This window comes from Onychostoma macrolepis, chromosome 10 (assembly GCF_012432095.1).
Source record: "Onychostoma macrolepis isolate SWU-2019 chromosome 10, ASM1243209v1, whole genome shotgun sequence".
NCBI lineage: Eukaryota > Metazoa > Chordata > Actinopteri > Cypriniformes > Cyprinidae > Onychostoma > Onychostoma macrolepis.
In genome coordinates, this window is record NC_081164.1 from 5,685,503 (window position 1) to 5,704,667 (window position 19,165).

At 36.7% G+C, this 19,165-nt stretch overlaps 1 protein-coding gene across 10 annotated transcripts in view; it reads left to right on the forward strand.

The window, feature by feature from the left end:
* The window catches only part of ptbp3 (polypyrimidine tract binding protein 3), a 69,046-nt gene that overhangs the window by 25,098 nt on the left and 24,783 nt on the right, over positions 1–19,165 (forward strand). For 5 of the 10 annotated variants that reach the window (XM_058790240.1, XM_058790236.1, XM_058790238.1 and 2 more), the window contains 2 exons: positions 6,884–6,959; positions 18,804–18,973. In XM_058790240.1, coding sequence (XP_058646223.1) covers positions 6,935–6,959; positions 18,804–18,973 — 195 coding nt within the window. In that variant the 5' untranslated portion in view covers positions 6,884–6,934. Of the gene's footprint in view, positions 1–6,883; positions 6,960–15,472; positions 15,628–18,803; positions 18,974–19,165 lie in introns of those variants that run through there. The other 5 variants (XM_058790243.1, XM_058790241.1, XM_058790244.1 and 2 more) reach the window with 2 other exon arrangements.

Here is a 19,165-nt window from a genome sequence, read left to right on the forward strand (position 1 = left end):
ATCCCACAGTGCCCATAGGATCAATTGCCGCGTTCAGTTTTGGGTTTTATATGCACTGTATTAACATGTTTTGAAATGGTATTTCATGATAGTTAATACTTTGTTCTCTGTAGCCATGTGGGTAAAGTGGTTTTGCCAGAGCAATTTTATGGTTTCCTTAAGAAAATCAAACTATCGGTATTGGCAGATATCATTCTGGATATCAGTATCCATGCATCTCTAAAGTGTATACCGGATCTTGACAGCCCAAGCCCCTCATTCAGTTTCATTGTATGGAAAAGAGCAGCATGAGCATTTTTCAAAATATCTCCTTTTGTGTTCCACAGAAGACACATACATACTTTTACAATAATTTTTTTTATCTCTTATGCATGTATGCTCCCTAATAAAATCACCCAAATCATTCTAGAAAAATGAATATTAATATTGAAACTGATATTGCAATATTTTGATTTTCAGTAATTATATATAAAGCAAAATATTGCAATGTCAGTATTTTCCAATATTGTGCAGCACTAGTTTGCTTATATTCAAATACAGCGCACTGGTTCTCACTTGTCTTGTAAGCAAACATGATGCACCAAGTTTCAGTAAAGTGAGACTGAGTAAATGACACAGCTTTCATTCTCGGGTGAACTATTTCTTTAAGAAAAGCTCTTGTGTTTGTTTTTAGTCTACACCCTGTTTTCTCAGCAATACCCTGATGCTGCGTGTCAAAACAATAGCTTGCCCACACTTAAAAAATCCTGCAGATAACCTCCAGCGATGTGCTCTCTAGATTAATGAACGGTGAAAATTGCGCTTTTACATTATTAACTTCTGCAACCCTGACAACCTGATTTCATTTTCTCTGCCCCTGTTAATTACAGAATATCCCCCAGCCAGGCTATAAAATGATCAAACCATTATTAACTATCTTTAAAGCCTTGTCTTCTTTTCCGCTCCATTTTAAAAAGATCATTTTAAAGTTTTAATTTCCCCACCAGATTTTTTCAGCAACACTTCTTATTAATAACATTAAGCAGCAGTGGCTTTTTGTTTGTTGTTGTGGAAATAACATCTCCCCTATCAAGGAAACCAGTCACACCTGCACATTTTCATTTGCATTAGCACCCAAAGCTTTTGTTTAGTGAATGCTCGGAGAGATAAACAAGAAAGATGCATAAATTAATTAATTAAGAGAAGTATAAAACCCGGTGGAAAACAAACTACACAACTTGCAGTGATGGTTGACAGTGTGAATCTCTTGAAAACATGTCCAGGACACATTTTACCTCAAAATAATAATAGTAATAATAAATAGCAATAGCTTTCAAATGAAGCCTATTCATGACATTACTTTCAGGACGATGAAGCTCATTATTGCTCCATATTCTCATTACAGTAATGATTCAAGAGTGTTAGGTTTATTCCTAATTGTGATTCTCATTACTGTAATACCAGGGCTGACCATTAAGGATGGCCCAGTGCCCATGTGTGAGTGTTTGGGGCAGTTGACAGAACGGTCACTTGCTGAATCAGGCCAGTGTATAACAATAATACATTTTAGCATCCACACCAACACATACTAATGTTCTGTTATTATAAGCTTGATGGTTCACCCAAAAATGAAAATTCTGTCATTAATTACTCACCCTCATGTCGTTACAAATCTGTAAGACCTTTGGTCATCTTCGGTACACAAATTAAGATAAGCCTACACATGAATCTCACATTTGCTAATGCACTGTACATTTGTTATGTCTAGTGTGGACGAGGTTTTTGTAATTCACAGAATTTCAGCATATAATAAAAAATGTATGGTTGTTATCGTTTTAGTTAGCATGCCCTACATTGATGTATATTTTCTATGTCTACACTGTAAAAAAATATCCGTAAAATTTACGGTAAAAAACCAGCAGCTGTGGTTGCTGGAATTCTACTGTAAAAAAAAATACGGTAGCAAAATTTTAGGTTTTACGGTTTTAACTTAAATTTACAGTTAAATACCGTAATTTCATTAACTGATATAATGTTAATATACCAACCTATTAAAGTACTGAAATCTGTTTTGTACCTTTTGAAATACACTGATAACCACCAAATGCAGGTGGTGATGAGAAAGTCACGTGACGAACCAAAGCCCATCACAAGCAGCTTTTAAATAATAACATATATAGAAGGTGCACAGTGTCATTCACACAAACACTAAACACCATCATGGTGAGACTCATTAAACTGAAATTTGCATTAATTTAACAACATTAGATGTAATATACAACCCTAATAAACATAACTGATAAGAAAAAACTAAGAAACATAGTTATTTCAAAGAAAAAACATCAAATTCAAAAGCAATTTGACATGCAAAGCAGGGAATTCTGGGAACGTCAATTTACATTTTTTCCCTGTAAATTTTACTTCCAAAAACTGTATTTCACCGTAACATTTTCTGAAATGTCTATTATAGTTTTTCACCGTATATATTAGGGAAACTTACCATTAACCATTTAACAGTTTTTTTCTGTAGCATTTTCACAGTTCTTTACCGTAAAATTACGGTCATTCTTTACAGTGTAGTAAAAAGCAAAAATATTTGGTTTCCTCTGTCATATTGAATGTTGTTGCTATGTGAATTCTTCTGATGTAAATATGTTATCAAGACAAAATTATCTAGCTGGCTGACATAGATGACATTAAAGTAATGAGTTTTTTGCGTTACGGTAATGACTACTGGAGGGAAATGTGACTAATTGTCATAAAAATAGTGGAAGAAATAATGCAACAGATCTTAATGGGGCTGAATATGGCTTAATTTTCTTAATACAAAATATAATTGATTACGTCTTTCATTTCATTTTAGTCTGAAGTGTGACCTGGACAGATCCTTTTGAGTTTCTATATTTGCATCCTTCCTTGACGTACGAAGGAGCTCTATTTATATCACGTCAAGTATATACTGCGATGACCATATCTCTAAAAATATCTGATGATCAAATATTTCGAAAATCCAAACACTCGTTATTTCGAGAGGACATTATTGAAGTCAAAAACGTCTGTTTCTATAATGATTAGCGCTCTGGTTTTCATACAGAATTTGAGGCTGATGAGAGAATGGCAGTGAAAGGATATAATTGCAATCAGACTCTCTCTCTCTCTCTCTCTCTCTCTCTCTGTCTCTCTCTCTGCCCTCGACTAATTAAAGACACTCAACTATAACGATGGTGGAGTGGGAAAATGGCACGGTGGAGTTGTCGAGGGCGGGGCCATGTGACCTGCCCTGGCCCTCAGAGGGCGTGTTCAGAGAAATGGCGATTACGATGCAGGCTCTGAGCATCAGTGTCGTGTTTCATCACCCTCAGCCCATCTCAGCTCACAAAATGTCACAGGCATCAGAGAGGGGCTTAGCTGTAAAGGGTAAAGAGATTCTATCGTTTTTGTTCCTTTTTTTGCATATTCATACTCTGCCTGGACTCATTTGAATTTTGTCTAAAAAAAGCAAAGATAAGCTTTGTGTTCTTTCCTGGTAGGCTGAGGTGACAGTAACGCACCAATAGGGAGACGGCATGGAGGTGGCTCCGCCTGTGAAGCGAGCTCTCCCTTCCAACAACACCTGGCTGAGTTGAATAACACAAACGACAGAGCGAGCGGCCGCTGTGCTGCATTCAGACCTGCTGCGTGTATCACGCATGACCCTGTGCATGAACTCATTATTAATAAGAGCTACAAACGGTCTCGTCTCGTTTACATTGGCGGTGGATCTCAAATGTCTACTTGGCTGCACTTTATAGGTTTTTTTCTCTACCTATATGCATGAGGGGTTTGGCCTGCAAATACCTGTTTACCATTTGTGACCCTGGACCACAAAACCAGTCATAAGGGTCTATTTTTTTTAAAATTTAGATTTATGCATCATCTGAAAGCTGAATGAATAAGCTTTCCATTGATGTATGGTTTGTTAGGATAGCACAATATTTGGCTGAGATACAACTAGGCCTATTTGAAAATCTGGAATCTGAGGGTGCAAAAAAATCTAAATATTGAGAAAATCACCTTAAAAGTTGTCCAAATGAAGTTCTTAGCAATGCATAGTACTAATCAAAAATGAAGTTTTTATACATTTACGGTAAGAAATTTATAAAATATCTTCATGTAACATGATCTTTACTTAATATCCTAATGATTTTTGGCATAAAAGAAAAAACGATAATTTTGACCCATACAATGTTATAAATATTTTTGGCTATTGCTACAAATATACCCGTGCTACTTATGACTGGTTTTGTGGTCCAGGGTCTCTTTTGTTACAGGGGCTGTGTTTCCATTTTTGGGATTTTAGCCATTTTATTGATTTAGACTGAGAGACAGGAAACATGGGTGGGTGGAGGGACGAATCGGATCAGGAAATGACCCAACCTGGATTCGAACACAAGTCTCCCACAAACACAATATGTCAAAGCACATGCTCTAATGATCAGGCCATGCCTCTGACCTTTTGTAGCAGTTTATTTTCTGAATATAATGTTAGTCAAGGCTTCTCGCAGCAAAATCAGTTGTAATTTTATTTTGTGAGACATTTCTTCCATCTCTGTTCTTTAGTATTAAACAGTCTGGTTTTGCTTAATCTTTTAAGACTTCTAAATGTAAATGACCTTTGTTAGCTGATTTATTGTATGTGAAAACTACTGGCAAAAATATACTGATAGCATTGGTATGTAAATGAGGTCGGTCTTATTCTAATATTCTCATGGTCGTGACATGTGAACCGTGATGATTGATCTTTAAATGACCCTTTTGTTTTCATAACTTTATGGTTAAGCAATATCACAAGGGTGTGAATGGCCAAACTCTGCAGATATTCAGTACAATAATCCAGTTTGTGAGTGTGGTATTGCTTTTATACAAGAGTTATATATACAAGAAATTATTATTGAGTACATTTTCAGGCAAAAATCAGCCCGTTAGCTCACATATTTTTAATCCGCCAATAAAAATATTTCCAAATAACAATTACAAATTAAATAAAGAATCATTTAAAATGATCAAGGGAAAAAAAAAAGGAACTAAGTGAGCAGCGCAAAAGCAGTTTTAAATTTCCACTCAAAGCGTTTTGTAATCAGTCCATTCCAGCAGCACTCTCAAGTTTTCCATTTTTCATTCCAATCACCGGGGAGCGAAACCAATAATGAGTGATCCTGCAAGTATTCTTTCAACAATCTTTTGCAAACTTTCAACAAACCCCTCTTTGCTCAAGGAAAAAAATCACTCCACTTCCACACCGCTCAATCTTGGAACGCTGCTCAGCCAATCGAATTTGAGGACCAGAACTAATTATTGTATAATATTGTTTTTTCTTTTTTTTCAGTTTTTTTTTTTTTTTGAATTTCTTATGTGCTTTTGGTTTTACCACTAAAGCTTTGATGCTTACAGCTGTACAGTTTGGCATTAGTTAATAGAGGGATATCATTTGCTTACATTGGTTTAACTAGTGCTGTTATTGTTAACTTACAGAGCTGTGCACGTGACATGCAGGAAGAAAAAAAAAAATCAATCGTGTGTACGATTTACTAATTCGTTCCGTTGGTTTACTAAATTGTATGATTTACTAATTCGTTCCCTCGTTTTTACTAAGTTGTTTGTACGATTTACTAATTCGTTCCCTTGTTTTAGGTAAATCATGCACAAGAAATAATAATTTGTTCTACTTCCTGTCCGCGTTCTCATAAACCAATATAGATTCCATGCAGAGCTGCAAGGCTTTTGAGAATGTCTCTGTATTTCATTCCCAACTCAAAATTAAACCCAATTAAAGTGTCTCTGCAAAAGGTTTATGAGAATGCGGACAGGAAGCAAAACAAATGATTTTGTTCACATGATTTACTTAAAACGAGGGAATGAATTATTATATCAAGTGCATGATTTACTTAAACAGCGAACAAAATAGTCAGTCGCACAATTGACCTTTTTTTCCTGTATGCCATATGCAGGCCTCCGTATTGACTAAAACTATTAAAAATATATTTTTTATTAATGAAAAAAAAATATATAAATATTAGATGTAAACTGATGGAGCAGAAATAAAATAAGTTTAATTTGAAGTACTAAAATCACTACAACTTAAAAAAAAAAAATCACAAAAACATAACCTAGCATTAAAATGAAAACTAAAAACAACTAATTCAAAACAATAATAAATACTAGTGTATAAATAATATTAAAACAATACTAGTTTATACAAGTTTTGAATTGCCCAAACAAGTAAACCAAACATAAAATGATTAAATTCTGCACATTCTTTATCGTCTAGCACAAGAACTCCAACACGGTCACAAAAAAAAGCTCTAAAATTAGAAACCGACAAGAAGACAATTACGACAGTATTCCCTGAGCTGCAAGTGCCTCGCACAGGAAATACAACACAAATGGAGACATTTCCTCTCGAGTGTGGCTATCTGAAGGCAGCATCACGTGCCAGCCATCTTATAGCTGAATAGATTGTACTCTTGATCCACCCACCTCGCTGACAATTTACAGCTAATGGATGCATTTGTGTGCTTGTTAGACATCGTCCTCAAGGAATTGATGCGCTGCTGAAATTTCCCTTCTGAAAACAGTCCTTTAATGCGCCACGGGGGCTTTCGATTGGTTTTGTGTACTCGTCACAGAGGTCCGTGTCATTAACTCACGGATTGTGGACATCTGAGTATGGCGAGGAAATAAGAATTCCGTTTTGGAATACATTTGAATGTATTCCCTTTTTTTGTAACATCCCTTAATCATGGTTGGTTTTACAGGTTTGAATTGGATACTGCAAAATATTTTCATCCAAATTTGGCATAATAAGTGGTTTTTAGGGTGTCCCACTTGTCATTTTGACTGAAAATTTCATATTCGTGTGTTTCAGTGGGCATCTGGAGAGCCTCCTGTTTCCGCCTCCTCGTGTTGCTTTACTACCATGAGCAGTTCCACTCCATCCACAGGTACTGTCTGTTCCTCAACATCACTTCCATTAGCAGTCTAGACATTTTTAGAGATGATTTGACTTGGTCTTTTTGTTGAGTTATTCCTGCGAGGTATTACATTCAGTCGCAAATTTAAAGACCACATGAAATAAACGTCAGTGTTCGTAATTTACGCCAAATGTGTTTTCATAATCTTTCATTAAAATTTTATAACTTTCCCTGCCTCTGAAATGACTTTTCTTTTCTGCTAATGTAACCAAGGGTGCACAAGTGAGACAAAATAATACTTTATTCTGATTGGTTACAGCATTGTACGGTATAATGAGAGCTAATGACGTTCCAGCCAATTGATTTCCTACATAGTGGCTGTGCTACTTCACTCATATCACTTGCATAGTAAAATAATTTCAACTCAAGTCAATATTTCATGTCCATTTATTTATTTTCTATGTGAGTAATAAGCTGGGTAATGTACACTACAATCAGTCGCACGTTATCACACAAACCTCCGTTTTGCCTTGGGGTCCTGATTAGCATGGTTTATTTTGCAATATTGACAGACTGTAAATTATCCCTCGTGTAGCCAGGTATGTTACGAATATGAATATTTTGATACGTTCAAAAATCTTACAAAAGTACAAAGTTAACGAAGTTTTAGGTAACACTGTTTTATGTCGACACAAACTTTTATGTAAAGTGTAAATCGGCCTATTCAAACTTGGCATCTGAATTTTAAGGATTTGCATCTACAGTTGTTTTGATGTAAAAAAAAAATTATATTAATAATCATAATATCTTCTTAAGTCTGTTAAATTCAGTTAATGCTATGGACAGTGGCTTCTAAAAATCATACGGCACAAAATGTATTATAAAAAGGAATTGTTATTGCTTTTTAACAGCACTGAAAACAAACAGTGATCAGTGTGCGGTGGTGAGATGGTTGGCGAGTGTATTAGCTGTTATTTGAGCGCCTGAATGGAGATAAAATGGAGGGCAGAGTGAAATGACCCCATCATCTGCTCCCCATCTTCTCTTACCCCTCTCTGTCTTTTATTTTCTTTGTCTTTCTCCCGCTCACTCATCCTCCCCCTGATAAACAATAATCCTTAATATGTTGTTGTGCTTTGGGAGGGGAAACAGTGTCTCTATTATTTTGGGAGTTTGAAGTGGAATGACCAGGGATAGCCTCCGGACAGCCTTTATATAGTTTGATATTTTCTGCTTCTCATGAAAGCTGCACAGTGAGCGCTTTTAGACGTGCTTGGCATTTTAGTGATTTGGTGAAATTATTGCAAAATGATGGCTTTAAATGTGGTCTAGTGTTGAATGGCTGGTATGATTTGCGGATGCATGTTGTGCCGAAACGAATACAAAAAGGAACAGAGAGTCTATTATTGTTTTGAAGATCAAGGTTTGCACTTCTCTATGAAGTATTGCTGTTTCTGACATTTCCCATGAATCGTTGCATTTCCTTGGTGTAGTCATGGTATAGTCAATCTTTTTTTGGTTTATTGTTTGATTTTGAAGCTGAATCGCCAAAGCCAGATAGAGTGTTTTGAATACCTAGGTTTTGTCTTGCCTGTTTAAATGCCATTATTTTAGATGAAATATATAATTAGTATAAATATGATTTCTATTCATTGTGTAATGTTTTATACATTTTATAATTATATTAAAATATATCAAAATAATTGATACTTTTTCAAATACATTTGTTTATTACAAATAAATAAATAAATATTTTTTTATCAATCATTTGGCCTTAGGCACATTTGTATAAATGCATACTATTAAAGTATGATTTTTAGAAAAAACAAAACAAAAACAAGAATGAAGCCGTGTACAAACATATGAATGAGATCGTACTAGTTCATAAAAATTCACTAAAATGTAAAGTAGTTATGAATTGCCATGAGAGTGTGTTGGAACTTTCCTTTGTCAATTTCAAAATCTACTGCCAGCCGTGTCAATGGATAATGAACTTTTTTTTCTTTTTTTAAATATTGTTTTATGTTTGTGATTTTTATTACCAGCCTAAGGTGGTTTACTGGTCTTATCTAGTTTATCTGGTTAAAACAGACCTGCCTAACCAGCTTTGCCAGGCTCGGAGATCAGCTAACCACCTTAGGTTACACTGTTTTCTTGTGTAAGGTCAGCCATTAAAAACCCTGTCAACCGTTAATCTGAAATACCCTTTCATTAGCATGTAGCATTTAGCCCAGTTTGTTCTGGCACTGAATTGTACATTGAATTGAATTTGACCCTTATATTTTTCTCTGTTATGGAGTCAGCAGTATCATTGTTTGGGTTTCTTGACGCGAAACGGCCTTCTCAGTACAACGTGGTTGTTGCTATGCAAAACTGGAGCCATAACAAAGCTGACCATGAGTCTTTGTGCTGATAGCCCAATCTAGCTAGCTTACATCAAGGTCAGTATAGTCCCTGCTGTTTAATGCTGAGGAAAATAGTTTTAAATAATTGTTTTCATTAATAAAATGGTAATAATTTTACTAGAAGGTGTCTTTACTCTTACCTGAACACTTTTGATTAAAACTATGCTGTTCAATTAAAAGCTAGTCATATTCATACAGTAAAAAAATATATATTTTATATATATATTTTTTTGTTTTTGTTTTTTTAAATTCAAAACAAATGTTTGCTAAAAATATAGTTCAAAACATATTTAGGTAAATATATTTTTGAAAATATATTTTTAAAATATTAAAATTTTTTTTAAAGCATTTAAAAATATTTTCTTCTATATATTTCAGTCCAAGAAAATGCATTAACGTCACATTTGAAGAAAAATTTGTCAAACGTGTGAATACACATATAACATATTATGAGTAAAATTCAGCAAGAAACATACTTTACAATGTTACAAAAGTAACAAAACAGTGTCTTTTAGTTTTTAAACATTAAAAAAACTAGATGTATTGAATGTTCAAAGTAAAAAAAAAAAAAGTATTCATAACTTGCAAAATGTTCTTGGAACATATTTTTGTTGCTGGTGTGAGCGATAAAATGTCTTTGTACTTGTTTAAACTAGTCGTTTATCTCATAACCGCCTCACACCAGCACTCGTCAACTTAGCCGACTATTTCTATTTTTGTTGCATCTTTAGTAGTTGTGGTGTTTTTTTAAGGTTTTGATTTTTTTTAATTACTCTACTAAACAAAGTTTAGTTTGTTAGTCTAGTTAGTAGAGTTGTTTATTCCCCCCCCCAACCCTGATCCTGCAGTCACTGCTTTTTCCTACGGCTGTAGTTTATGAACTCCTGCGATCTGAAAAGCATGTAGGACGGGATCCTTTTTCCCATGTGAAGCAAACCTTGTGTTCCGGGACATCAAGCATATGAGAGCCCAAAGGCTCGGAGTCGTTCCACCTTGGCAAACACATGCACACTTGATTGCTGTCTACTGGGACCACTCTGCCAGAACAATACAAGAGCATTTCTGCCCTGTCAAACCTGACATACTCCCTCTTGCTCCAGGCAAAGTTGACAGTACAGCCCATAACCATGAGTTAAAGCTGATCAGACATGTTTGACTGGGCTTTGGGTGTGTGTGTGTGTGTGTGTGTGTGTAACCAGCCTTTATCAAACTGAACACTACTCCGTTCTTACTCGAGTGCGTGATGGATCATAAACGTTCTGACTTTTCAATGGAAATGATTGTGACAATGCGACAGGCAGGTGGAACGGCGCAAAGGTAATGCTTGCGGTGAAGTACGGCATTCCAGGAATGTCAGATATGGGAATTGTTGATGAGAAGTCGCAGAGAGCTCGGTTGCGAACAGCATTCCATGAATTCTGTGGTGTCCTAGCAACAGTTTTACTGTAGTGGGATTCACGGAATTAACAGTGACAGCAAGGAAAAGATTCTTCTCTAGTCTCTTGGGTGATGTGTAGACAAATATCATGGAAAACGGATGCTTTCTGCAAACGGATAATGCTGCGCTGGAGAAATCCTGCCGTTTGCAGAACAACTTCCTCATGCTGTTTTGGCTTTGTTTGTTGCGCAAACAGAGTTTAATGTTTGTCTACTTTTTTGGAGTTGTTTGTATAGTGTAATGACACCTCTTCAGGCAAACTAAAATGTAAATTTATCCTTATTCTAACTCTAGATGGGATTAATGGTAATTCTGAGTAGTTTTAAGTTTGAACCGATTTTAACAGCCCAGTCTCATATAACAGAATGTGAAAAGAAATGTACAATGAAGCTTGAAGTTGAAATGTCATTGGGTCGAGACCATGGCTTAGTGGTTAGCATATGTGCCCTGCTTGCAACATTCACCCTCATTTACGGTCATCTTAGTACTGTTTTGTGAATTAAAAAATTGGCAAAAAAAAATTCAAACTAATTATCGTTATCAAGCCCTATATTTATTGTGAAATTTGAGAAGTATATTGTAGCTATACATCTGTACACTACCATCAAAAAATTTGGGATTGATTGCTCACCAGGCAGCTATTTAATAAAATTCCAATGAAACAGTAATATTGTTAAATATTACTAAAAACACACCTTTTCCATCTTCATTCGACCCTGTAACTCTAGCACTCTCTATTCTAATTCTATTTGATCTATTTCTTTTCTTTTTTATTTAAAAAACCTCTTGATCCTCTAACACTTGCACTCTCTATTCTAATTCTATTCTTACTACTTGTTTTCTTTAAAAAAAAATAGAGAGAGAGTCTCTAACACTAGTGTTCGATATTCTTTTTCTATTCTATCTACTTTCTTTTTAATTATTATTTAAAAAAAACTTGCTACGTGTATTATTGCTCTTTTCTTGGTTTTGATTGCCTCTATTGTCCTCATTTGTAAGTCGCTTTGGATAAAAGCATCTGCTAAATGACTAAATATTTTTTAAATATAATAAATAATATTATTACAAAAAAAAACAGTTTTCTATGTTAATTTTCAGAAATCATTCTAATATGATGATTAGGGTTCAATTATCTAAAAAGTATTAATTTCTTTCAATCAATGAATCAGTCAATCAAATAAATAAATAATAAAAATAACAATTATAATAGGAGACTTATTTAAAATTTTGGTCATAATTTACTTTGGGGACCAATTCTCCCAATTAACTACTAATTTGTCTCAAATTGTTTAGTTTAGTCCGTAACTTTTTTTGGTTAAAAATGATCCAAAGTCAATATTTGAGCAAGTGCATAACCAGCCAGTGTTCAAAACCAAGTGGTACGGGTAGTTTTTGCTGCAAATTCGAGCATGGCACTGCGTCATTACGTCACATCTGTAAACATAAAGAAGTTGTCCCGGCTAGTATGCTATCTCATGTGAGGATCCTGCAGGAGACGGATCATTTATAGCCTTTTCTCACTGCAGCTAGAATAATTAAATGTATCATTTTGATGGCGGATTGGTCCATGATTGATCCAGAAAGGATTATGTGTTTATGAAACACATGTGAATGAAATTAAATGATATTCCAGTTTTAAATGTGCTTCTGATTACAGATAGCCTGGGATTACACAAGATTTGTATTTTAAAGAAATTTGTATTTTATACAATATCTATGAAATTATACTTTTTCTTATTAATGTCACAATGAAGCTGTGATTTTCATAGTAGTGCACCCTTTAAGCTCACCTTACAATAATATGAAATCTTTAAAAATTACAGCACTGTAAAACCACAGACCAGCAATAAACTGTCAATTTATAAGTAATGCATGTGAAGTAATATATTAGCGTAGCACACAATCTTATACAGCTAGTCATAAGGGCTGTGTTCTGTAGCATCTGTAGTGCTATGTTGCTAAAACTATCTTTTGGATCTAATGTAATTATTTCCCACATCCAAGTTCCAGGTTTTAATCTCTTAATTTTACAGTAAGTAGTGAAACTTACCCAAAATAAAGGCTTAAACATCTAAAAAATGCACATTTAAGAGGCTCCTCTTTTGGTGAAAGTTTTTAGACAGCTTTCAAAATGGCCGCTAGACAGTGTGAACACATGGAGACCCATATCTCAGTGTGCAATGATCTGATTGACTTGAAATTACAGGAGGTATATAGTAACAAACATATCAATTGGTTAAGACATCAAGTAGAATAATAAATTATTTTTTCTTTTTATAATCTGAGCTTATAAAATGTGCTTAATGGGTACACAAGCTTAATAGGTACGTTTACCCTACTTGTTCAGATGCTAATATCCGGTGAAAATTCTTATTTGGGTCATGTACTCCAAGACGCAGACTAGAATCTGTGATTGCGAAGTACAGTAAACATCCACACCGGTGCGGTGACTGACAGCCACACATTTACCTCAAAACATTAGATTCATCCGCGCTGGAGCCGAGCCGACTCACAACCCATGCAACCAAGATAATTCCGCAAGCAGCTGCGATTCCAGGTTTTCAAACAGAGATGGCGACAAAGAGGCAAAACTTACGGACTGCAGCTTTAAGGTATAAGGTTCAGTTTAGGTGTGGGATTGGTCATGCAGAATAAGGCATTAATATTGCTTTATAAACACTAATAAACAGCCAATATGCTAGTAATATGCATGCTAATAAGCAACTAGTTAAAAGTGAGAATTGGTCCTTAAACTAAAGTGTTACCAAAATTTTGGCATGCTTTACTAATGTAGGAAATGTGTCTCTTTTTTCACAATCCATCCTGTTCATTGAGCTTACATATGGCCAGTGAATTTCAAAGATCCTTTTTACTCATTTCCTCTTGAAAAGCCTGTGGCATATTCGATCCAGGGATGGTTCCTCTAATCACATTAAGCACACAATAAGATTTGTTAACGGCACAATGAGATGAATCGCCTTGGTGAAGCCAGATGCCTTGATAGGTCATGTGTATGGTCACCATGGTAACACAGGGTCATTGGAAAAGTGGACCAATCATCTTTCTGTTCTAGTGGCTGCTATGTGGCGAGATGCCTGTCTCTAGGACACATAAGAGTCTCATCCATGCATCATAAACAAATCCCTAGATGCAGTAAAGGTTCCGTTGTAATAAAGCAAAATGTATCCAAGATTGTGCAAATGAGGGCCGTCTTTAGGATGTGCTAAAATTTCATAATTGAGCTTATTCAAACTTGCACAGTTTATATTCCAAATGAGCCTCCAGGGAAGAAAACTGCAGACTAAGAGCTATTCAACAGCAGTTTTTAGGTATTATATTCTAAAATAAAAAATTTTTTCTTTCAGCACGTTGTGTTCACGCATCCTTTTTGCAGTATGGGAAAATATCATGAATGCAATCTGCCTGTTCTGTAAAGGGATTATCTCGTTTCTTTTCTGTTTGTTAGCTCTCTGCATGTGGTAGGCTACTGCCTCAGCCTGCATTGCGTTATTCCACTGGAGGTTTTGTTTTGTTGCCTATTTAATCAGACCCATGTTCTGTGTGTTAACATTAGATGTCTTGCAGATGCATGCTTGTTTTTCATTATCCCTGTCGCTTTCAACTGAATCTAGATGCAGGGTCTGGACTAAGACAGACCTCATTAGTATTAAATAAGGGTTTGGATTTGTAGCCGTCAGCCTAGGCAGGACATAATTGGAACGGACTATATTTTATCTGCTTGTACAACTGGCAGTACAGGAATAAGTATGCGTATACATGAGTAAACATGGTATACATGCAAACATTCATATTTTTTTTTTATCAAATTGCTATATATTTTTAAGTAACTTGATATTATGTTGTGGAAGAATCTGAAACTTATCATGGTTTTGAATACCTTAAACATTTGCTGACACCAGTTTGCAGACAGACACCAGAAGGCGTCACTCATTATCCTAACCCCCATAGGACTACACATTGTTGTTTGGAGCCTGTTGCTTTGATAAGGTTTGTTCCTTGCTAAAAATCCCATTTCTGAGGTGAATTTCACTAGATCCCCTTGGCAATGATTCATTTTAACAGCTCAAAAGCACACACTACAATGATTTGACTCTTATTGGTTGTCTAGTCACATGCATACTTCTCCTTTTAGTGTCAGAGTTGCATTATAAATGACAAGCAGTCTGTAAGTCTGTAGCGGTGGGAAAAGAAGAATAAGGCTATTGAGAGCAGATGAAGCTTCAAGATTTGTGAGGGCTGGGAAGGTACAGGCTGTTAGAGAAGGGACTTGATTATAAGGTATGAGATGGGTCTGTGTTGGGCTGTGAGGAGAGGGATGGGATCACTGTGCTGGGCTGTGAGCAGGGCCGGATTATCCATAGACGGGATTGGGCGAGTGTCCTGGGGCACCAGCCAATAAGGGGGCACCAAGTGATTAAGAAAATGACTAGACCTTTAAAATATTTTTCATGTTTTGTATATATTATTTTGCTGGAAGAGATGCAGATGCATAGAAAATGAACAGTTAATGATCCAATGAATACAGAGAGAATATAAAATATATGCACGCATATATAGAACTGCGATTGGATCAGGCCACAGTGTAATTGCGCCCTCCCCTAGTCAGAGTCGAGCCCGCCAATTTATAATATTCAATTCATAATGGATAGGCAGCATCAGTTTAACGGTTGTGCTAAATGTAAATTTAAAAAATGAGAAAATATCACGGCACATAGCCAGGGCTCTACAATGCGACTGAAAAGTACTGCGTGCAACTATCAAAACATACCCGATCAGCATTTGTGTTTGCGCTCAGGGGAGCTTCAAAGATTTCTACTTGCGTGTTTGTGCAGCGGTGAGTAATGTGTCGCAGACATTGATTCCTTGAATGCAATGTTAATCAGAATCCACTCACTGCTCAAAATACTTTTGTTCATTCCTGAGTTATGCAAGCTCACAAATCCTCTCGTTATAACAAACAAAGTGTAGACAGGGTGTAAATAAGAGATTCGTTGTGCAGTGTAGAGCTTCATTGATTATTATGGAGCTTTGTGAGATTGCGATGAACTGAAGTGAGTGACAGCTTTTAAAGATTATAGGGGAGTTTGTAAATGTGATATCAAATTAATACAACAGTTCAACAAACAATAAGTTATATAAAGTGATGTACATTGTATGAATTTAACAATATTTCCCGATTTTGCTCTATTTCGTAAAGGAAAATAGTTTCAAACAGTCACAGCTGAGCCGCTGCGCATCTCCATTCAAACACAGCGTTGTTTCGTTTATGAATGAACCTGCGTTTTTAAATAAATCTAGTGAGTCAGTGATTCAATTATCCATTCATAAAGACAGTGCCTGCGTCCCAATGTGCACACTATCCATCCTAAATTATATGTGATAGTAGTCATTTTCAATACTATTTAGGGCAGATAGGGTGGATAGTATGCACATTGGGACGCAAGGAGTCACTTGCTTCGTTCCTGAATGAATCAGCCGTTCAAACGAATCAATTAAATGAATGATTCAGTGATAAAATCAGTGACTTGTGTCATAGTTATTTAAATCATTTCAATCAAACAATAGTTCTATATTCAAAATTTTATATTTAAAACATTAATCTCACAACATTATGAATTTAAAACATCCATCCCACCTCTGAGCCTCTGTAAATGTCTGTAAATTTACCTTCATGCCACTTTTGTGTTGAAACTGATTTTGTTAATATTGATTTATTTTGATTGGTAACTTATTCTTATTATTCTACCTGTTCTTATTCTATTTTTTTATTATTAGACATTTTGGAAAAGCTTATAAATATGGACTTTTGAATTTGACACAATGACATACTTTTAATAAAATGAAGAGAAAAAAAATGGCATTGCAAAAAATACCAAAAAATGCCCCTGTAAATCAAATGTGCTCACCCTAGGGCACTACACTGTGTTAATCCAGGCCTGGCTGTGAGGGAAGGGGCAAGATCTCTGGACTAGGAAGGAGGGATGGGATCACTGTTAATGACGAGTCTAGATCACTGTGCTGGGCTGTGAGCGAAGCGTCTACATCTCTGAACTGGGAGGGATGGGATCACTGCTAGTGGTGAATCTAAATGCCTGCCTGAAAGATTCTAGTAATCCTGACAACCTTATTAGCTGGTTCAGGTGTGTTTAATTAGGGTTGGAGTTAAACTCTGCATGACAGTGGACCTCCGGCAACTGAATATTACACCCCTTTTCTAGATCTCTGGACTGGGAGTTAGGGATGGGATCATCACTGTGTTAGGCTGTGAGGCTAAGTCTAGATTACTGTGCTGTGACAAGAGGGTCTAGATCACTGGGCTTTGAGGGAGGGATTGGATCACTGTGCTGGGCTGTGAGGAGCCAGGTCACTAGGCTGTAACGCCCCATTCACACGGGGCGTCGGCATCAACGCTTCTCGTTTTCTTTGAATGGAGTGACGTCAAGTGTTGCCGAACTGAACTGTGGGTCCGTCGCATCGCTTCACTGGCGTTGCTCACGGCAGAAGTTGAAAACTTTTCAACTTTTCAAGCGCCAACGCAGGCGTCAACCAATCAGATCGCCTTATGCAAATGCCCTAGCACAGACGCTAGCCAATCCCATTCATGACAGTTGCGTCAGCACCAAGCTTCAGACACGCTCTCCGTTAAGCGTTGACGTTGACGCCGACGTCCTGTGTGAATGGGGCGTAAGAGGCGGGTCTGGATCACTTTGCTGGGCTGTGAGGAGCTAGATCACTAGACTGTAAGGGGAGGGTCTGGATCACTGTATTTAGCCTGTTCATTTTTTCAACTGTGTCTGTATGTCCTGCTGATGGCAGCACTTTCTTTTGTGCACTGCTGTTTCTCTGTGCCTCCTCTCGTTGACAGGCTTAACTTTGGAAAGAGAGAGTGTGTCAGTGCATGAGAGAGAGATCTCACTTTCACTTGTCCTCGTGGACTACTGCATTCATCATGGAGAAATTGGTACCATTTCTTCCTAACATGCACGCATACAAACTGAGGAACATTTGACCCATATTTTCATGTATCTGAATAAGTTTTCCCTGTTTTACGGTAATAAAGCTTTTAAGTTCATTGCTCATGCATGACCTACCAATAACTATACAAATACATAATAGGAGAGTCTAACAATGCAGCAATTTCTGCACTTCTTTTGTTTCGCTTCTACAATTACTTCACGGTGAAGTGTGCAACTTTCCAGTGCTAAGATGCTTTCTCCTAACCCTGTTTAATGTTCAGAGACTATTTGAAGGAAAACATTCGAATGCAGACTTCTGTCATTGTCTGGTCCGATGGTATGATTTTTGGGGCAGGACTAGGCTAGCTGTTTGGCTAATAATGGGAATTTAGGCCAAATGAGCACAAGTCTGCCCATTGTAGGTTGTAATGTGTCTTGGTAAAAAAAATACAAATATAATACATTCTACCATCTTTCCATTTTGCACCTGACACTGAGACTGTTACAGATTGCTTTGACGCTGTTATCTGCAATCAGACGAACACAAGAAGCGCAAGGGCTTGAAAGAAAGCTGCAAGTGTTGAAAGCTGAGGCAGGCACTCCGCCACGGTCTGTCTCTGTTAAACCTGTCACCAGCCTGTGATGTGCCCCTGGACATAGCCAAGTGCCAAACGCCCCACAATGGGTGCCATTTGGAGTCTTGACAGGCTACAGAGACCTGCTTAATCCTGTAACAGGCTTGTCGTATTGTTTCGAGGGGGAAGCGTCAGAGATGCTGCCCACCACTGTCGTATTGTCTGTTTTGTGTTTCTGCCCATGTCTGTTTGTCCGGTATTTCTTGACCTTCATTGAAGGCTCTTTGTGAGGCCAAAACGTTGCAAAATATTTTGTAACCATGACCTTTTTGGTGTCAGTCAATCGATAATAATAGTGTTTGGTGTCTGACGGGTCTTGCTTTAGTAATATCCATGTACATCAATGCCAGTTTTGGCATTTGGAAAACTGGTAAAATTAAAAAATCATAATCTGTCTCTTTCTATTTCCTTTTTGGCAGCTAATGGCACTGACAGTAAAACGTATAAAGGAGAACGATCTCCTTGTGACCCTTCCCGTGTCCTCCACATCCGCAAAGTTCCCATCGAAGTGTCCGAGGCAGAGGTCATCTCACTAGGAGTCCCTTTCGGCAAAGTCACCAACCTGTTGATGCTTAAAGGGAAAAACCAAGTAGGTGCTCCATTAACCTGCAAACACATCTCTGCCCTTTCTTTCAGCTCTATATGCATTTTGCAGCATTACCACTGGAACCTCAGGCATTTAAGAAACACTGATGGGTTTGAAATTTGCCTTTTGAGATTCTCAAACCTCACCTTTTGCTTTCATGTTGGTTTAGCAGTGGAATTTCCGGATTAAACGGCA